This window comes from Nicotiana attenuata, unplaced genomic scaffold (assembly GCF_001879085.1).
Source record: "Nicotiana attenuata strain UT unplaced genomic scaffold, NIATTr2, whole genome shotgun sequence".
In the NCBI taxonomy this organism is placed as follows: Eukaryota; Viridiplantae; Streptophyta; class Magnoliopsida; order Solanales; family Solanaceae; genus Nicotiana; species Nicotiana attenuata.
In genome coordinates, this window is record NW_017670339.1 from 32,697 (window position 1) to 54,991 (window position 22,295).

The following is a 22,295-nucleotide window of genomic DNA, read 5'->3' on the forward strand; positions in this document are numbered from 1 at the left end:
TCTCTAAAGTTTTTCCACCGCGGTCGTGGCGTAACCGCGGCAGGACCGCGGTGGACCAAAAACGGGCCCAGCTACGCAGAATTTTTTTTTCTTTTTTTCTTCTCCCCCACCCTTAATTACCCTGACCTACCCACAACCCCCTCCCTTACCCAACCGACAGAATCACCCTCTTCTTCTCTTCTCTCTCTCTTATCTCTATCTTCTCTCAAATCTCTCAAATTCTCTCCATTATTTTTCTTCTTCTTCTTCTTCCCAAATCCTCTCCTCTTCTTCTCCATTTTTCTTTCTTCTTTCTTCTTCTTCTCACCATCAAACACCCTTTCTTGTCCAAACCTTCTTCTTCCCCTTAATCCTTCTTCTTACCCCCCATCTTGTCCAAACCCTAACCACCCACATACACCCCCCCAACAACGCCCACCCCTACCCAGCAGCCACCCCCCAATTTTTTTTCATTTTCTTTTCTTTCTCAAGACTCCGCGGTAATCCTCATGTAAATTGTTCTACTTTTCCTTTTGTTGTATATATTTTATATTATGTAGTGATTATTGTAGATAATTCTTGATTTTGGTTGCATTGGGATTTTAGACTCCAAGTTGGTGTTGTAGTTGGTGTTTGGGGTTGTTTTGTATAAGTGTGGGTTGTAATTCTAATTGATAATTTGTGTGTGCGGTGAGTGGTGGTAGCATTTAACTGTATGTATTAATGGAAGCTTGTGGTGGGATTTTATAGGGCGAAATTGTATTGTTGTGAGTGGTGTGAGGATGATAGTGGATGTTGTACACCTTGGGTAATTGTTTGGTGCCAGCGGGTGGAGAAGTCTAAGTATCCATCCAACTGGCACATGTTTGGCTGGCCCTGATTGTTTTAATGAACTGATTGCAGGTACAATGGCCAGAAAGAAGCAAAGAAATTCGGAAAGTACTTTCGATGTGCCCACTTATGATGCCACCCGGTTCACATCCGAGGAGGCCAGGACAGGTTTCATGTGAAAGCAACTAAAAACTTTGTCCCGGAGATTGGTATTGATAGGGCCGCCCTCCGAGTTGAAAAGCCGGACATGTACGAAGAAATCCGCCGTCGAGGGATGGAGTACTTGTTCGATGAACCTGACACGGCAAACCCAATGATAGTCCGGGAGTTCTACGCGAACTGCCTGGAACATATGTGCCGGTCTGTGATTGTGCGGGGCCAAGTAGTAGATGCCTCAGTCCAGAAAATTCGCCAGGTCCTGCAGCTGCCTCCGTTCACTAGAGCCAATGATTATTACCACAATTCTCCAGGGGTCGATTGGGGCACTCTGACTGACTCCTTGTGCTCAGGGGAAAGGCCAATTTGGATTCAGGAGAACATGACCCTGCATTCCAAGTCACTCACCTGGGAAGCTAAGTGTTGGTTCACTATGATTTGCAGCAGATTGTTGCCTACGAGCAAAACAACAGATGTGAACAGCTTGCGGGCTTTATTGGTTTGGTGCTTTGTGACCTGGAAAGACGTCGATATCGCTAAGATCATTGGAGATGAAATGATGATCCGGTCGCCTCTGATGACTAAGGGGTTTTACTTCCCCTCACTTGTGACGAGGTTATGTTTGGTGGTTAATGTCCCAGTCAATCCGATGGATGGCACTTTAACCCCAAGAACAGCCTTCAGAGCGTCAAAGATCAAAGTGGGCAGAGATGCACCTACACACATTGACCTGGACGATGCTGATGATGCCCCAACGCCCATGGCACCACCCCGGAGGTCTTATGATGTAGCTGGTTCCTCACGGCAACCCCATACTGGGGCGGAGTTCTCTAGATCATACACCAGCCGACCCTTGTTGGCTTCTGTGGAGGAAGACGTGGCAGAACTTCGCACCTCGGTAGATAGCCTGCATGTTCGTTTGGATGCCATGTCTAGACGGCAGGCCAGGTCCGAGAGCCGGGTGATGGCTTGGTTCCGTGATTTAGGGAGGGCCTGTCACGTGGATCCCACCAACGGCTCTGACTCAGAATGATGATAGGGAAGTTCTCTTACCCTTCTATGCTTTCATTGTTTTATGACATGAGGACATGCCATACTCTTTGTGTGTGGGGTGGGAGACTTGGGTATCTGTATATATGATTTGTGTATATATGTGTTGTTGTACATGTAGCTTAGATGTCACCGACTTGGCCCAACGACGGACACTGTCGACGGGTTTCTTGAAGGTTAAGGTCGGATAAAAAAAAAACTAGAAAAGTTAGGAGACTCTTCCTGATGACGGACCACCTAGACAGTATTATTGAGGGAAGTAGTCTAATCAAAAAGCCAAAAAGATTTTTTATTTTCTTTTTAGGTAGTGTAGTAATTCCCCCTTGGTTTTTCTTTTGACCGCGGTTCTTTTCCAAGGGTTTTTCTTGAACCGGGTTAGGTAGATTTTTCTTTAATTGATTTCAGGACCCTTAGGACTCTTGTGGGCTAAAAAGGGTTGGGCAAGAATGCATCCCGTGGTGTTCATACGTGCAAATACTTAAAACGAACTTGAGGGTACGACGTCTAGGTTCATGTGTAGACTCTTAATCTTATGCCTTAATTTTGTACACCTTGTCTTATTTGAATGCTCTTGTGAATGTGTTGACAAACTAATTCGGAATGAGTTACATGCCAAGTGTGTGTGAGGTTATACACATATTCTGTGCTTGCATGCGATACCTAGAACTTGCCCTGTGTGTGTGCAAAGCGAAATAGTAGTTGTTTGGTCTTAGAGGTGATTTAGGCATTTCTTTGTGTAGCCTATATAATAATGAATCCACCTGTTACACATTACCATAGTTAACCCGTTTGAGCCTATAATCCTTTTTCTTTGGCAACCACATTACAAGCCTTACCCATTTGTTTGAATTAGCACTTGAATTGTTATGAACTTTGTAAAAGTTAAAGTGTGGGGTGGTTGGTTTGGCTTTTGAGTGGAACTAATTGAATAAGGAGAAAGGTGCACTGTTTTAAAAAAAGGAAGAGCCACTTGAATTGAAAAAAAAAAATTCTTGATAAGTGGTGGCTCTTGATGTAAATGTGCTTAAAGAAGTATGTGGTAATATAAATTGATGTGAAGGTGGAGTTGGGCTTGACATGAGGATGAGGTTTAATTGAGAAAATGTATGTATTAAAGTGCTTAGGGAGGTGTAGTCACTCTTATATCTAAATGTATCCTACCCGTCCCGTAGCCTACATTACGACCAAATGAAGCCCTATTGATCTTAGACTGAACAATTCGATTAGTAGAGTATTACACTAAGGGCAAACTTATGGTGTATCTGTGTGGCATATGAATATTCTTTGCTGAGAGTGAGTGAATTCATTTATTCTACAGTTCCTTGTTGTTTGATTTCATGTGTGTGGAACTTTTCTCAAAAATGTGATGTGAGGGCATTGAACTCAAGAAGAAAAAGCAAGTCTTCACTTCTGTTAGAGTACATAGAGTAAGCATGAGTGTGGCATGGCATTAGAGTCTTCATCTGAGGTGTGGCTGTTGCACTGCTTAGGTTGTTCTTTCATAATAGCAGGTGTGACATAAAAAGGGTAATGCATCAAATGGTTAGGCTTAAAAGTGTGGTTTAACTTGCTCGAGGACGAGCAAAGATTTAAGTGTGGGGTGTTGATAATAGGTGAATTAGACTATAATTAGACCCTAAAGAACCACATTTTTGTATAGCTTTGTTGTAAAAAGTGATAACCAAATGCTCTGATTAGTGTTTTTCATGCTTTGCAGGTTATATCCAAAGAAATAAATCGATGGAGCAAGTTTGGGATCAATTACGGAGAAAAGGAGGCCAATCAAACAATGCCCAAGAAATGCACCAAGTGAAAAGTCAAAGGAAGGCAGAAGTTGGTCTGCCGCGGTAGGACCGCGGCAGAGTAGAGATGAAGATTCAAAGACCCCTTTTGGACGCTGTCCCGGCGTAACCGCGGTGGGACCGCGGCAGAACGCGAACTAGCCAAGGGCAGGATTGTCAAGCCGGGAAAAATTGGTGTAAAACCCTTATAAAAAGTAGGATTTCGGCCTCATTAGGTCAGATTTTGTTTAGAGAGTTCTTGGGCAAGAAACACAAGTGTGAGAGATCACCCAAAACATCATAGTTCTTTATTCTCTTCTGTTTCTTGCAATTTTACATGATAAATATTTTCGTAGATTATCTTCAAGTTGTTATGAGTAGCTAAATACTTTAGTCTAAGGTATTGACGGAACCTATTGAAGGATGAACTTCTTGATTATGTTCATATAGTTTACCGGTTAATCTCTATTTGTTCAATTACGTGTTTATTGTAGTTAATTGACAGGATCCTCAATTAGCTGTGCCTATTTAGTGTGCATAACTCGGGAGAGAGTGCGTATTTAGGTAATTATTGAACAACACCATTCCCAAAGTATAAGAAGGATCTATAATTGCGGGTTTAAAGGCGGGATTAGGGATAACGAAGCCTTGGGTGTGATTTAAAGTGTGCTGTAATAATCAAAGGCAGCTAGCGTATCTCGGGAGAGTGTGTCTAGTATATTATCGCAATTACTCGGGAGAGATTTACGGTAATAAGAGTGCTCATGATTGATAGAGATATTTTGGTGAATCTATATGCAACGTAACCGGAAGGGATTCCATCAATAGGGGAAATCACTACCTTAGAACCTTCTCATTATTGTTTTCAACCCAAGAATATTTAGTTTACAACTGTTAGTTATTTACTTTCAATCTTAGTTAGTAGAAATACCATCCAATATTGTTTACAAAGTTTGGAAAAGTGATTATAAAGGATTTAGTGATTCCAACAAAGGTAATTGATAGGTTAATTCTCTGTGGGATTCGACTCCGGACTTGTAAACCAGATTATATTTGCAACGACCGCATTGTCCTTTTTAGAAGGCATAGTTGGCCGTGATCACCCTACAACACATCAGTAGATCATCAGCAAAGCAGATGTGAAAAACTTGTAGCCTTGCACACTTAGGGTGAAAGTTGAAGTCAGGATTCTAGACGAGTGTCTTTAAAGATCTGCTCAAGTATTCCATTGCCAGCACAAACAAATATGAAGACATGGGGTCTCCCAGCCGTAACCCTTTTTTTGCCTCAAACCTGTTAGTTAAGCCACCATTAAGCAATAATGTGTAACTAACAGTTGTTACACATTCCATGATTAGAGTTACCAATTCGCTGTGAATGAGATTATGGTTGTTACCGTAGACATGTAATTTTTGACCCTCCCCAAGATTTTACACATTTTAGCATTTAAATATTTAGTTTAGGTCTAATATAGTTAGTTTAACTAGTTTTGACTCTTTTACTTTATTTTATCACAAAAATATTTTCATCTTTAGTTTAAAGTCAATTAGTATATTTATATTTATAGTATTTTAATTTCACCGTGGCTTTATCCTATTCTTCCTACTTTTTACTTTATTATAACATTTAAAAATACAAAAATTAGTTTCACTTTTAGTATTTAGTTTTATACTTAGTTTATTTTAATTAATAGTGATTTTTACACTTTATAGATATATTGTATTATTTGGTCTTCTTAGCCTAAATTTAAACCCAAAAAATATGGTCCAACCCAATTTACTCATTCCAAGCCCATTTACCCATTCCCCTCTTGTATATCCTAATTAAAATAGAGAAATTTTCATAAAGCACTATCTTTTAGTAGTAATTAGCCATCTATAGATACCATTTGCTATATTACGGATTATAGATACCTTTTATGTGGTTGTAAGATGTATTTGATGTATTTAAGCTATTGTATTCATGAATACAGTAACAAAAATAGGCGTGAATCATGGAAGTCCAGCTAATCAATTGTCGTATTCGAGTGTATTCGACTGTATTCATGGAGTGAAACATGGGATTACAGCTGGACAGATTATTGTATCGACCGTATTCGACTGTATTCACGGCGTGAAATAGGGGATTACACTGTTTTTAAAACGGAAAGTGAATCAATTAACATAATACACTCCTAATATAATCAACAAAATCAATTATAACACACAAATTTTGTATTTTCAGTTATAAAAAAGATTCTCAACCGAAAAATACCCCAAAAACACAATAATCTTCAGAGAAATTATATAATACATCTGAATACATAAATTATATTAATAAAAAAAACTTATGAATACATTCATGGCATATAGCGAGACAGTGAATACAATGAAATACGTAGAATACAACGGGATTCGGGATACATCCAAATACAATGAGAAAAAAAGACAATGAATACAATGAAATACATGGAATACAACGGGATACATTCAAATACAATGAGAAAAAAAGACAATGAATACAATAAAATACATGGAATACAACTGGATACATTGAATTACAATAAAAAAAGAAGACAATGAATATAATGAAATATATTGAAATATATTAATAGAAAATCAAGTTGCTCAATCCCAAACTCCATCGTCTCTGTTCAACATAACAGTAGGATCTTTTGTTATCTGCCTATTTGGGCTGAATTTTCCGATGCTGCTTTTGACATACGCATATCTAATTTTCCGATGCTGTTAACGTTTGCTACAGTAGGTAAAAATTACATTAAAATAACCCAAAGAGAACCCCTCATCTGATCTTCATCTACACACCCAAAACCGAAAAAAAAAGAACCGTATAGAACAGAAACCTTATTTCTCTTGAACAAAACCAGCGGTCACCCTCAAAATTCAAAGACCCCTCTTCTTCTTCTTCAGATTCTAACCTAGAGACCTAAGAAGAAAACCCAACATAGACACAAAAAAGAAAACGAAAAAGGCTATCCCTAAGAGCTGAGCGGCGGACATAGACAGAAAAGAAGAGCAAACCCCCCATTTTCGGCGAGCTCTCATCCTCTCAAACTTGAGAGACGCATAGCCGCCCCATCCTCTCCGGTTTAGCTTTTCCCATGACTGCTGCCATCGGAGGTGATGACTGGCGACGGCCATGACTGCTTCACCACCATTATTTTCGTTCGCTTCACCTCTAACCTGTAGATCTAGCCGGAAATGTCCAAGTTTCGGCGATTCCTAGTCCCTCGAGACCCTACTCGGTTTGTTCGTTGTTGTTGACGTTCGCCGTCGATCTGTTTCGCTCTATTCTCCCTTAAGACGGTGCTCGTCGTGGCAGTAGCGTCGTTGTTCGGTGACTTTATTTGCTGGCCAGATTTCTTTTTGTTTTTCTTGCCGGAAAATCTCTTCTGGCGAACTCCGTTAGTCTCAGTTGAAAACACCCTCCAAACTTCAGCTTTGAATCACCCCCAAGTGGCGTTAAACCAGTCAAAACAACCCCTTTTTTCGTAACTCTACGGCATCTTGCGTCGAGCTTTTCGAGTCGTGGTTCTGTCGGTCTTGCTCGCATTTTTTCAGTGTTTGTCGTCGGGTTCTATTTGCTAGTTGAACGACTTTGTTGGTGTATCAAGCTTTGTTTCGAAGGTCCTTTATAAATACACAGAAGAGTTTTCACAGAGGTTCTTTCTTTTCTAATCTCATTTTATGGTTGATTTGCTGAATTGTTATTTAAACTGTTCGAGTATTTGAATGCCTTCAAATTGGTTGATTCTATGTTTATTAGTTACTCTCTTATGTTAAGTAATTTTATTTGAGGCAAATCGTTACATTGTTCTTTAAATTACATGGGCTATTTAGTAAAGCTTGATCTTAAAGTTTATTGGTCTGACAAAATGGGTCACATAGGAACAGATTTAGATTTGGATCGTTGAATGGTCTTGAAATACAATATTTGGTCTTTGATTTTGTATTGGAAGATCTGAACCCTTTAATAAATGTCTGGCTTTAGTTGTTGGGCTGCAAGTCTTGGTACATGCTAACCTAATTATTCCATTAATTAACTTACTCTATTTTCCATAACCATTCCATAAATCATGTCCTTATAATAATCTAAAATTAGTATAGATTAAATAATTCTCAATAATCGCTAGTATGCTTTAGGCACTAATTTAATTAATCAAATTATTGTGATTATGTATACATTAGCTCGCGTAACATAATTATGATTCCCAAAATAAACCAGGTACACGTTTGCGTGACCTTAGCCAAACAATTCTAATATTAATAAAGCGTGACTAATTGTGTACACGTACGCATGACATGATTCTTGACGCGCCAAACGAGACGAGTATACGTACGCGTAACTCATCTTAAGTTAATTCTTTAAATACAAATTATCAAGTGATTAATAGCGACAAAAGGTAAAATAAACATAGGTCCTAAAACGAGTAATTAAACAACCAGGTATATGATCGTAAAGCAACCGTGCTAAAACCACGGAATCCGAGAGTACCTCACACCTTCTCCCGGGTTAACAGAATTCCTTACCCGGTCTTCTGTGTTTCGCGGACTGTAAAACAGAGTCAAACTTCCTCGATTCGGGATTTTAAACCGGTGACTTGGGACACCATAAATTATCCCAAGTGGCGACTCTGAATTTGAATAAATAATTCCGTTCCGATTATTGTCACTTTAATTGAAAAAACTCCCCTATATGCCTTTTCGGGTAAAAAAAAGGAGGTGTGACAGTTACTACAACTTTTGAATTATGGCTAATATCTTTGCACAATATGATGTCTTTTTGTGTTTGCTGGACAGTTCTCTCTAGTTGGTGTATCTTTTTTTTTTTTGGTCCGAATTCGCGCCGGAAGTCTAATTGATGCTATGTATACCACATTTGATTTTATCATCTATGCAAGTATAAGGTGTGAGCCTAACTAGTAAAAAAAAAAGTTGCCTCCCCCGTCAAAAACACGCTCATACCAAATCTGAAAGAAAGAGCTTCAAATTAAACCTTGGACGAAGTTTTATCATCCTCAATTCACAGTGAATTTGTTCAAATAAGTTGCCTGTCCGTTGGGATTCTGCATTTGTTCTCAAATATTAGCAACTCGTCTCTACTGGATCATCCTAGCTTTTGCCGTTTATTCCTCTTTTTTCTTTATACATTTTTGATGTCCTAAATTTTTTTCTTAGCGTAAATGGGGGAAATTAGCTCTCCATCTGAGGTAAAATCTGTGCATGTGGATCTGAGGTTTGCGTGTTACACTATTATTGTACATTTTAATTGAACATTATGGGTTTTGAAATTGAATCGGAATTCTACCATAATTCGATTGAGGATTTTGAAATTTATTATTTGTACTTATTTGACTAATTTTTTTTATTAAGTTCCTATCAAATCTTTTATTTTCTCACAATTTCGTCAATCTAGCCGTCAGAGTTGATTACATCAAATTAAATCTATCCCAAATCATTTTTGTCATTTTGTCCAATAAATTACATATCCGAGGATCAAAATTAACCTCCCTCGTTACTGTTTCTCACTCATACATTCAACTCTGCTCCGGCGAACATTTTTACTTCTCAAAGCTCGCCGCCGCCGCGGACTTTCCGCCTGAAACCGGTTTGCTTCTTCTCTTAATCTTTTTTTATTTCTTTTTAGGCTTTTCCCTTTTCTTTCATTTCTTATTTTCTCCTCCATTCTTTTTTGTGAATTAACCAAACATTTACTCTAATTGTTTTTCCTCAAGTACGTGGTTTTAACTAGTTTTTGGATTTTTTTTAAAGATTTGCATAGTTCTTTCATTGTTTTTTCTGACTTCTCTTTGTTAAAGAATTAAGCTGGTGAAATCTGCTGTTAATTAGGTTGAAATGTTTGTTTAGATTACGAGAATTTGATTTTCTTTCTCTTAATTATTTTGTATTGAAAATGTGTGTTTCAATTGTATATTCTGGTACACACCATTTGAATTCAAGCAAATTCAAAACAATATACCAGATCTGGTTTGTGAATTTTGCAGTGGATCAACAAGTGATTCGCGTCTTCATAATCTCCTCCACATTATGTGTAATTATGCACATAGTCATACCTCTTTCTTTGTAGACTATGTTTCTCGCCACGCCTAACAGTCCCCTTTGAAGGATGTTTTTCTCCAAGAACTCTCAAACATCCCGCCTTTTCCAATTGGGTTCTTAAAAAGCTTATGGTCTGAGTCTCAAAGATCTAGTATTTTTTTCCATTTGGGTTCTTGAAAAGTTATAGGAGAAAAGTTTATTGACTGAAAATCAGGTACGGGAGGTGGATGCTTAACTGTGATTTTCCTCGTGTTTGTTCCATCATATAAAGCTACATATCTTTCGAGTTTTAGTATCTAATATGGTGTTTGGCTTTTCATGGTCAGAAAATCAGGACAGTTGCCTTAGCTTTTTGCCCTTAGTTATTTGGGTTTTCCATTAGCCCTTCGTTCATTTACCCTTTTTTTCCATGTTCTATATTCTCTTGCATTTTGATGGATATAATATTGTTAACTTAAACAAACTTTTCTTCTAATTTCCTGGCTTTTGTGCTCTTCATTTGCTTGCATTTAAATGGATATACTGAAATGACTGCACTTTTACTAGTTTTTTTCTTTTCATATCTGTGTCCCTTATGTTTATCAATGTTTCCTTTAGCTTTTTTGCGCTGAATTTTGGGATATGAACTGCCCTTTTGTGGTGGAATTTTGCTTGTGAATTAGTCAGATCTATTTTGTACTAGTTATTTGTTTGGTTTCTTAAAGCATTGGAACTTAATTATCTGCAAAATGCAGTTTCTTTGCTTTTCTTAGATGTTATTATAGAGATATTCTTGCGCCTCCCTTTCTATGCCTCATTGATCCAGCAAAACTGGGGTTGTTTTTGGTTTTATTCTCAAAAACTATAAGGTCCGGATGATCTTTCACTTTTCTACTGTCACCAAGTACAGCTGTTTTCTAACTTGCTTTTACATGGGGGAGGGGAGGGGAAAAGAAAGCTTGTTTTTACATTTTTTGCAAATGGTACCGAAAAGCAATATGTTCAATGGCTAATGGATTGATCTTTTTGATCCTTTAGGTCACTGTTTTAAGTATTGTATATTTGGAATCCAGACCCCACTAGTGGGATTTCACTGGGTCGTTGTTGTTGTATATTTGGATTGATTCTGAGAAGGAAAACAAATCTACCTCATTTGATATTTTATGTAAGATGAAAAAGAAAAATGAAAATTAGCGGAGAGAATTTATTGTCACATAGTAGTTTGTTTCCCTTATATATTATATAATGAGCCAAAACATATCATTGGACATCACTACTGTGACATTAATTACTTGTCTTATTTTTAGCGTGCTTCACAGACGCCCCAGTAAGGAGGTGTGGAGGGCCTTAGGAGAGGTAGAGGTAAGCCGAAAAAGAGTTGGGGTGAGGTGATTAGGCATGACATGGCGCAACTACAGATGACCGAGGGCATGACCCGTGATAGGAAGGTGTGGAGGTCGAAGATTAGGATAGTAGGTTAGGTAGTCTAGATTATTCATACCAGTAGTGTTAGTACGTACTCTCGCATTTGGTTGGTAGTAGGCTTTTTGCATTTTGATCATCTTACTATCTTGTTATGTATGCTGCTTTTACATGGTTTTTTAGTGTTGTCCCGTCTTGTTTCTTGTTATTATTGGGGTCCCTATGTTTGCCTGAGCTGAGGGTCTATTCGAAACATCCTCTTATCTGTGTACACACTACCCTCCCCAGATCGCACTGTGTGGGATTATACTGGGTATGTTGTTGTTGTTGTATTTTTAGTGTCACGACCCAAAAATCCCAACCACGGGCCGTGATGGCGCCTAACATCCGCTTGCTGGGCAAACCAACATTAGCTAAACAGTTATTCAATTTAACAATTTTAAATAATTTTAAAAGCAGATTATTAAGAAATAAGACTGAAATGCTTTGAAATACATAATAAATCCATATACGCTGTCTAGTCTAATCCCAGAAACTGGTGTCACAAGTGCATGGGCTGCTAAAAGTACTAGAAATAGGGTCTGAAATAAAAATACATCTGTCCGAAACGAAATAAACAGTAAACTAATAGAAATAAACATTAATCGATCATCAAAACTCAAGATTTCAACTTTGAAACTCATTTTTCAATTTTTCACATAATGCGCCTCAACACCCTCGGGTCACCCGGGACCCCAACTAAACCTGCGTACAAGTCCAAAACATCATACGAACCTACCAGAATCGTCAAACTACCGATCCAAGGTCGTTTACCAAAAGCGTTGACCGTGGTTAACTCTAGCCTCATTTTAAGTCAAAAATCGCATTTTCTTCAATATTTCACATATAAACTTTATGGAAAAGGTCAAGGACCACGTACGCAAGTCATGAATCATCAAATAAAGCTACAGGAGGTCTCGAAACATAGAAAAAGAAGCTAGTACTCAAAATGACCTATCGGGGCGTCACATTATGCTACATGTCAACTTCTAATAATGAATGTCAAACTTTTCCTAGGAAACTAGGAGCAAACACGATGGGACTTCTCAGCATTATTCGAAAGATCAAGCGAAAAGAAAAGGAAATGCGCATCCTTATGGTGTAAGTCTACGAGCTAACACTTCTTAACTTGTGGCATTTGGGAATTATGCAAGCATTGCTTATTTGTTTACTCTTTGTTTAATTCTGTTTTTCCTACAGGGGTCTTGACAACTCTGGTAAAACAACCATAGTTTTGAAAATAAATGGGGAAGACACAAGTGTCATCAGTCCGACTCTTGGCTTCAACATCAAAACTATCACGTATCAGAAGTATGGTTTCTCTGTTTCCTTTTCTCTGTTTTCGTTTGTCAGACTTCCTTGCCTCTGTCCTGCTTCAATAAAGTTTCAATAATATGTTGGTAATTATTTATTGTTGTTACTCAGTTACCGTAACCTACATGTCCAAGATGTATTTGTCAAGCAATATTTATCTGGTTAGCTGGATATTTTGATTATTTTATTCCACTAAATTAGGATGGGCTCATTTAAATCGACCAGTCTGAAAAATTTCTATTGGAATGAAAGGAATTGGTAAAAAAGTTTCTTGTTGGTCAATAAAATTTCTACAGTTACTTATTAAAAAAATACCTCGTTGGTCACATAAACTAATCACCGAATTGAAATAACAATCTGGTGAATATCGAGAAGGCGTACCACTGAATCATCAAGTTTGTTCAGAAAACATCGTCACATACTCTTAGTTAATTTTTACCTTTGAGTTACCTTCTAGGGCCTTGGTTTGTGGTATTGATCAATTAACTACGCTTTAATCCCAAATCAGTTGGGCTCAGTTGTATGAATCCTGTTATGTCATTATTGTTAGACTATGTCTATATTGTCCATCGACCTACTAAACCGTCCTTTTTTATTATGCTCGGTTTGGCTATGTTTTGCGAAATAGGTGGAGTTCTTGGTTTTATGCTGCCAGACATTAAAACTTCTGGGGCTTACTCAGTGAAGTCCAGAGTCCAGGCAACTAGGTTAGATGAACTTCGCTGAAGCAAACAGAGTATCACAACTTGTAATTTATGTCTTTGAAATTACTATCTGTAGTGCTTAGATCATTTTAGTAGTTTAAATGCCTTCCGATTGATTTTTGTCGGAATTGGGACTTCTAAAATTTCAAATAGTTGATAGGTTAACTTGACATTTTGCAGGTATACCCTCAATATTTGGGATGTCGGGGGTCAGAAAACGATTCGTTCTTATTGGAGAAACTACTTTGAGCAAACTGATGGCTTGGTGTGGGTTGTGGATAGTTCTGATCTGAGAAGGCTAGATGACTGCAGATACGAGCTACATAATCTTCTGAAAGAAGAGGTACATATCATACTAGTTCTCTTTTCTGTTGAACCTTCATCTACTCCCTGAAGCGAAAACTCCAAAAGTATTTGGATTTTCAGGGTGGTTTATTGATCCAATATTCCCTTGTCTCTTCTCTGAACCAATGTCCTCATTTGTTTTTATTAAGATTTTAGCCATATGAATATGAATGCATATATGAATATTAAAATGTGGTATGTAGATCTGGACACTGAATAATTAAGACCGTTTGTTTTCTACATCTGAATATGTATAGTTTATCTATATTTAAACATAACAAATAGACAATTCAAATAAAAATTGATTAAATATTATTTCAATAAAATACTGGAGAAAATACGAACTTGAATAAAAATGACCATTATTTGAGATAAATTGAAGTATTTAAAGATATAAATGAGTATTTTATATTGATCCAATTATTAAACTATCCGAACTATAAATAAAATTATATATCAGTAACAAAGAATATGTGGATTCAAATCAAATGTTGTAGGTGCTATCATTTCATTTTCAAACTTCATCATTGCATCAAGAACCTCATGAAAGTTCTTGTGAACCGTTTACCGAAGAATGTCGAGATCTTCTCTTAATAACCACAAAATACTCATTCTGTCCTATAATGTTGACATGGCCGAACATATGCATTACGCGACATACACATCAATTCTATACATTGTCAATTAGAGCCCGACAGTAGTTCTAACATATACTTTTGACCAGATAAGGATGATGTTAAATCTTGATTTCTTTGATCATGCTATAGTCTAAAATTATTTCTAAGGCAATACAAGCACATCAACAATAATATTTGGTAGTCGATATCCATGTTGAATCTGTTTTAACAAGGAGAAAAATCAATAAACAATAGTAAGCACAACATGGTATATATTATAGAAACATAAAAAATTAAAGAAGCACCATAAAATGATTATAAAAATTATTCTATACTCGTGAAGTATAACAAGGGCGGCAAAAGTGTATTTGACAAACAAAATATGTTCAATAAGCATAATATATAGTATCACAAAGTTCCATAGTAGATACTAGTTGGAAAATAAATAAGGAAAATGCTAAATAAAATCAACATCTAATATATATTCTAACTAATTAGCAAGATCAAAGCATTCCCATTTTTTCCCATGGCTGTGACCCAACTTTCTAATTTGTCGACCTCCATTTTCATCCATGCTTGTCTCTAGCTATCACCTTCACAAAGTATGCCAACAGTTGCACTATATAATGGTTCTTTCCATCCAAGTCCCTCTAATTTTGCCATACATTCCTCAACGTTAGGCGCACTATTTTTTTAATTAATAGCTCCAAAGCAACACTCATCTTATCATCAATTTTCAATCGAGACGATGTGCTCTTTCATTTCTTTCCCGCATTTTTCCTTTCTATTGGAACTGAAGATTGAGATGGAGAATTAATAGAAATTCCATCATTTTTGTCATGTAATAGAACTTCACATCATCAAGTATATCTATATTAGTAGATAAAGATGAGACACTAGGTCGGGGAGTTGTACTGCTGGGACTCCAACCAAACCCTCAAAAAGTGCTGTACGAAGATCCAGGAAGGTAGAGGTGAACTCTTCCGTGGCTTGGCTTTTGGATGAGCCTATATCCAAATATATAAGGTCATACTTTCTATATACACCTCAAACCATTTACAGAAAAAGAAGCATTTGCTAGATAATGAACTAACCTTTATGTACTCATCCTACTCACTTTTAGATATTAGAGTGGTATTGGTTACTGGATCATAAATATTGGCCGTCTTTTTAGTTATTGGCAACCAAGCTTGATACTTTTCTCTTAGATAATCATAAGATTCTTCATTTGCTTTTGGTTAACTTTAAAACCATGAGAAGTCTCCAAAGCTAGCTTGACCTTGTTCCATGAATCCGGCTTCAAACTACTTCCAAGTCTCCTGGTTAAGGATACTTCCTGAATACAAGTTTCTAATAAAGTTTTTACTATATCCATATATCTCCAACTCTTAGATTTCACTAGATTCCATTTCTGAAATATATAATTTTTATGATTTTTGCAGATACTAACACAAACAAAAGTAACAAAATAGAGCTAATTAGGGAAAATCAAACTAAAAATGAGCTTTATATTTAGAATATAGGAGCAGACAAAAATTTACTAGTAGTCTCTCACATTCTTGCAGTTCTTTGCTAGACTCACTATACCATGAGAGCTTAAGAAAATAGAGAGCGAAGGATGTATGGTTTTTGTTGTTGAGAGTGAACACAAGATTAAAAAAAAATAGTACTCTTTGCTGAAAGCTAATATGAAACAGAGGATTAAAGAGTATGAAGAAGAGGGAATGATGCGAACTTTGAGTTAACTGAATTCTTCATATATAGATAGCATCTCTCTGCAAACTCTATATCAATCAGGAACCTCCAATACTTACGAAGGAAATCAGACCCGACAACAAGAGAACTGTTGTAATATTAGATTATAAAATTCATATACACATGAATGGTCTCACACATGGAATACCTATATTTCCAACTATTAAAATATTGTTCATCAAAGAGAGCCTAACATGCATATAGGATTTCTGCTTCTTTTTCTCTTCTATTAGATTTTTTTTCCAACAGGGTAACATATATAAGGTTTCAAACAAATCATTTAAGGCTTTAAGATTTCCAGCATATCTACTTCACAACTATTGAAGTTCTTTTGCACTTCAATGAATCAATTAAGATTTGGGTAATAAAATTTCTTAGAGCTCTTTATAAAAGCAAGCAGTCACCAAGAATATAGTGAATTTGACAAATTAACAGACAAAGTACCTGTAAAAGGTTTGAAATCTTACCAATTCAATTTTTCAAGAGGAAAGGATTTGGGTAGCCGATTGATAGTTGGAGAGAGAGTGGAGAAGAGGGGTGAATTTTCAGTCAAGATGAAAAAAAACGAAGCGTGAAGTTTAAGTTTTTTTTTAGGGTCTGAATGCTTTTAAGACTAGGTTGTAGGTCTGACCGATTCAGACTAATTCACACCTATTCAGACGTTTTATAAGTGAAAAACCAATGCACTTAATGTGTTGAGATCTGGACCATTCAGATTCAGACCCTCATTAAGTGCAAAGAAATGAGAGTTAGGCCTCATTTCTTTTTTAAGATTAAGACGTCTGAATCTGAATACACATCTGGATATATTAAGATGTGTATGAAGATCTGAATACAAAATAATTAAGACTGTTTGATTTTTAACATCTGAATGTACAAAATTTATCTTTATTTGAAAATTAATAAACATAAAATTCAAATGAAATACTAACTAATCTAATATTTTATCAATAAAATATATAGTTTTTTAAAATATGATAGTTGGTGGTGGTGGTGGTTAACGGGTGAATACCGACCAGAGGCGGTGGTTGGTGGTAGTGTTGGTTGATGATGGTGGTTTATGCTAGTAGCTAGTAGTAATTGGTAGTGATGGCTATTATGATTGAGGATGGTGATGGTGGTGGTGGTGGTGGTGGTGGGTGGTGATAGTTAATAATGGCGGGTGTTGGTAGTAGTTGTGACTTGTGATTGAGGAAGGTAGTGGGTGGGTGGTGGTAGGTTATAATGATGGGCAGTGTCGGCCGTGGTTGTTGATGTTGATGGGGCGGTCAGTTGTGGTAGTTGAGGTGGATGATTGTTGATTGTGGGTGAGAATGATGGTGGTCGAAGTGGTGGGGATAGTGGGTGGTGATGGTCGATAATGGTGGCGGCTATGATTGAGGATGATGGTGGCATTGTGGTGGTGGAGGTGGCGATGGTGGCGGCGGCGGCGGCGGCGGCGGCGGTGATGGCATGGTGGTAGTTGATAATGGTAGGCGGTGGCGATAGTTAATAATGAATATGTGATAGCATCTTAATAAAATCAAGTCTCTGGTATAGATCTGAATCATACAGACCTATTCAGACCCATTAAGTGGTTGTGAAGTAAAAAAAACAAACACACCTAATGATTAAGATCTGAATAATTAAGGTTCAGACTTTAAAAATAAACGCACTTAATATCTGAGATCTGAATAATTAAGATTCAGATCTCCATTAAGTGCAAACAAATGAGGCCTTAGTCTATTAAACTTTGACAATGTTCTATCCATATGAGTGTATCCAGGGGTGGGAGTCCTTCCTATATTGTGCCAAGTAAAGGGTATAACTTATTACAATTTTTGCTGCTATAAGCCAATAGTTGCATTTTCTTTTTCTTAAGATCTACATATTTATGTTTTTGGTTCATACAATGTTTATCTGGGAAAGCACCACCATTGAATATGCGCTTCTTCATTGGTTCTTTTACCTAATGAGATTTTTCTGACTACGGAAGTTCTGTTACATCATGTGGTATGTTATAAGTGCTGCATTTTGTGTTAGGGGTAGGGGTGTCAATTGTTCGGTTCGGTCGGTTATTTTATAAAATTTGTATCATACCAATTTTTCGGTTATTCTATTATGTATAACCAAAATTAGACTTTTTGAAACCGTCCCAATCATGTCGGTTTTTCTTCGATATCGGTACGTTTCGGTATTTTTTTTAATATCATGTAAAATTCACCAGCAGAAGTAAAATGAACGCAATAACATACGTTCTTTTAGAGGACTTAGCAAAACTCTCTAGACATTTTTACTGTTTAAAGGGTGATGAATTAAAAAAGAAAAAAGAAAGATGGCTAGAGTATAAATCCATCAACTATTCTACAACAATGTAAAAGAAATCAAACAAAGGCAAAGAAAATATAAATCACACGAGTTGAAAGATATAACAAGCCGGGACTCAAGAATAAAGTCTATAGAAGATTAAATATTTAAAAAGATAAATCTAAATTATATGAAAGGAAACATATTCAATACATTGTAGTTTGCTACTCATAATCGCTAGAATACTTTGTGTCTTGCTAATAAAGATACTTGAAATAACTTAATTTAAATAGAAGTAGCATAATAGGTTTTAGGAGTTAGTATTTTGAGTTTAATTAATTGTTGGCTTGTAATAGTTTTCATAATTCCAAAGCCCAAAGAAAATATAATGCATTATTATTTTTAAACATACTAAATAAATATATTTTTCACATGTAAAATTTATTCGGTATGGTTCGGTATTTTTTCGGTTTATTTTTATAAAATAGAAAACCTACCCTAATTATCGGTGCGGTTATAGATTTATACAAAAACCTACGGTTTTTTAAAAAGAAACCTAAAAATCGGTTCGGTGCGGTACAGTTCGGTCGGTTTAGTCGGTTTTCGAATATCCATTGACACCCCTAGTTGGGGGGCAGAAGCTCTTGCTTCTTCATAATTCATCAAAAAAATACTGCTTGTTCCTTTTTAGCATGGGTTTAGAAGGCCTTTTCAAAGGCATCACTAGCTCGAACACTTGGCACCTCTGCAGTGGGTACACTACACCATGCATGCTTATGTTTTGTGCTGCTAACCTATTTCATACTGTCAAGAAATGGGGAATGAGTTTCTGTTATGGTACATAATACATGCTTATTTTCTATGCTGCATACATTTGCTATTTCTTAGTGGTCTATATGCAAAATTAACGAGTCGAGGCATGGGGATGAGTTTTCAGTTAATTCAAGCGTCAATGCTCATCCAAGCTCAGACTTTGCTGTGGATATGTTGCTAGCTAATGCTTATTTTAACACTTAATTGAATATTTTGTTATTCTCGAATTAATTAGTATTAGCAATCATTTCTCATATCATTTTCTGGTGACATCCCTTTTTGCTGCTTAGTTCTCACGAGTTTATGCAGGCATTCCTCCTCTGGGGAGGTTAGAAGTAACAGATGGTATCTCTTGGTTTTGATGAAAATGGCAACCCTCCTTGACATGTTACTGCTTCCTTCTGCCCTCAGCCAAAATAAGCATACTAGTACTAACTAAGATGTTGTCTGGAGACTTATTTGTTTGGCTATTAAAATGACTAAATTGTTCGCAAAAACGTATTGCAGCTATTTCATAGCAGAGCTGCCTATGCAAAATTACTAGTGCTAAACATTTCGTCACATTTTCCATACTGGTGGCACAATTTGCATTTTTCTGAGTGTCACCCTTAGATCATCATGTTATTAACGGCAGGATAAGATAATCCTTGGTGTTGGCTTTTTTGGATTTGCTTGACGTATGCATTAAAGCTGTCATTTTAGTTAGCTTACCACATTGTTTTGTTTTTCATATTTCTTTAGAAGTTATTCATCTCCTGAAGCACCTCACTACGTGAAACCAGGAGTACCCTATAACTTGATTATTGCAGAAAATACTCTTTCATTATTGTTCATAAAGGTAACAGTTCATTTCTGGAGGTGGTGAGGCTTGGTACAACTACAAACAAAATATAGGGACAAAGAAGAAACTTGCAATCTTGAACTTTACCATCGGATATTATTTTACTCACTATTATTTGTTCAGTATCCTACACTATTCTTTTCTTTTTGGCAGAGGCTATCAGGAGCATCGTTATTGATATTTGCAAATAAGCAGGACATACAAGGCGCTCTTTCTCCGGATGAAATAGCAAAAGTAAGGATGCTTCTTATTATAACTTAAAAACTGTGTTGCATGAACAATGAAGTGGAAGTGTGGAACTCTTATTCTTGAAACTAGTAAGGAATAGGGTGCTATCAATGATATCCTTGGCAATTAACTTAGATTCTTTTTTGTTCACTTAAACTATATTTTACTAATAGTGAAGTAAAGTTGTGAACTGATTAATAGCTTTCTGCATTTTATTCAGCCAACCCTTCTGTTACACAACTGAAGAACGGTAGTCTTAGGTTATAGCCTTGTTAATGACACAGCTCAACAAATGCAAAAGCACTTACCACGTGCTTATGATGTTTAAGCCCAACTCAGTAACTATTTACAACTTTTTCCTTGAGACTTTGTTGAAAGTGGATGGATTTAGCCCAGGAATGCTCTTTGGGGTCCATGATCAGTAAAGATCTTATGTTATAATCCAATGCAGCAAGGCAAAATGTAAACTAGAACTTTCCGGATTTATGAAGCAAGTATTTCGTTTTATCAAATAAATAGAACTTTTCTCTGTAGCTTTGGAATAAGGGATGGTCTAAGTGCTGCAACTCCTGCTTTCACATTACTGTCTTAGTTATTGTCCTCTCCTTTAAAAGGTTGTGGTGTCTCATGAATCATGGTCTTACTTTGCTACATATAAAGAATAAATTGACCACGCATCTTGAATGTGAGCTTTTCTTTTTATTGTTATTCTTCTTTTCTACAAACTTTATTCATTATGGCTTTTTGAACCATGTATTTAAACTAAATGTACACTTTACATTAAATGCTAGTTTTCCTCTTTTAATTTCTTTTGAGAGAAGCTTCATTGCAGCCCTGTCGTTTAGTAGGTTTACATTGTTTAGATGATTTCTTAATGTTTGGAAATCTAAAGCTCCAAATATGAAAACTGAAGTACTGAGATATCAGGAAAGTAGCTTCTTTCTGGCCATGGTTAAGGAAGTATGAGTAAGTAGTGTTCAAATAACTTCAGCTGGCTATTAAGTAGTGTTAAAGTAGTGTTCTTAATGTTTGATCCTCGACCTATCTATTTTTCTTTTGTGTATGGGCATTTATTCCTAATGTTCTGTTTACATTCAAACAGAGGGAAAATAACTTCTTCTGATTCAGGTGCTTAACCTGGAGGCCATGGATAATAGCCGGCACTGGAGAATCGTGGGATGTAGTGCATACACCGGAGATGGACTACTTGACGGATTTGATTGGCTGGTACAAGACATTGCATCACGGATCTATATGCTTGATTGATTAAAGATTACATTAAGATTTTGATTCATTCAAGATAACCTTTCTAAACACTATTTTATGTACCATTTGGAGTACATTTGTGGATATAAAGATCAAATTTCTGTCTGAGGACATTTTACTCGTGTTATTGCTCATTGATGCACTGCTCAAATGACACCATCAGTGAGGAAAATTCTTTTGAGACCTTCCCAATATGGCCAGAGTATGTTATCCACTGTCCCCCTGCCCGTGTCATATTGGAGCAGGTTGACGAGCTTCCTTCCTCTGGAGGGAGTCGGAAGGGAGCTTTTTAACCCCTTAGTTGGCTTATCCGGTGCAAATCTGGACTGGTTGGGCTAGCGGGCTTCAGATATCGGGAGCTTTGCACAAATACGATACTTCCACGCCTAGAGCTTAGGCTTTGTGCGTGATCTTGATTTTTACGAAATTTTTACATGTTGAGATCTGCAAAAAATCCTAGGTCTGAGAAATGTACACAATATGTCTATGAATTGGGTTGTCAAAACTCTCAAATTGCTTCATTAATCAGCATCAATGAGACAATTTGTTGGCTAATTTCGTCAACAGATAATGAAAATAGAAAAATTATACCTTTAGAACAAAAACTTTTAATTAGTCGTTCTACGATACAAAAATTCAAGCATCTGTTTATAACCATCGCTATTGGCAATCCAGTATGCACAGAAATATAAACTATTGATGGATATTTTCTATAATATCGCGACCCTTAACAAAAATAAGCACATTTCTTTTTCTATTTGAAGCTTGAGAAACAAATAGGACCAAGAAAAACACTCCCACCCTCACACCTCTTCTGGATATATCAGATC

At 36.6% G+C, this 22,295-nt stretch overlaps 1 protein-coding gene across 1 annotated transcript; it reads left to right on the forward strand.

Moving 5' to 3' along the window:
* The first annotated feature begins 6,554 nt into the window (after positions 1-6,554).
* On the forward strand, positions 6,555-21,581 carry LOC109238088 (ADP-ribosylation factor-like protein 2). Its single transcript, XM_019404521.1, has 6 exons — positions 6,555-7,458; positions 12,314-12,397; positions 12,497-12,607; positions 13,495-13,657; positions 20,125-20,205; positions 21,328-21,581. Exons 2-6 carry the CDS (start codon positions 12,333-12,335, stop codon positions 21,463-21,465), a joined length of 558 nt encoding a protein of 185 aa, XP_019260066.1. The 5' UTR covers positions 6,555-7,458; positions 12,314-12,332; the 3' UTR covers positions 21,466-21,581.
* The last annotated feature ends 714 nt before the right edge of the window (positions 21,582-22,295 follow it).

Coding starts and splice junctions, on each gene's coding strand:
- LOC109238088 (XM_019404521.1), top strand. CDS start 12,333: ATGGGACTTCTCAGCATTATTCGAAAGATCAAGCGAAAAGAAAAGGAA. Junction 12,608..13,494: donor AAAACTATCACGTATCAGAA/GTATGGTTTCTC, acceptor GACATTTTGCAG/GTATACCCTCAATATTTGGG. Junction 13,658..20,124: donor ATAATCTTCTGAAAGAAGAG/GTACATATCATA, acceptor TCTTTTTGGCAG/AGGCTATCAGGAGCATCGTT.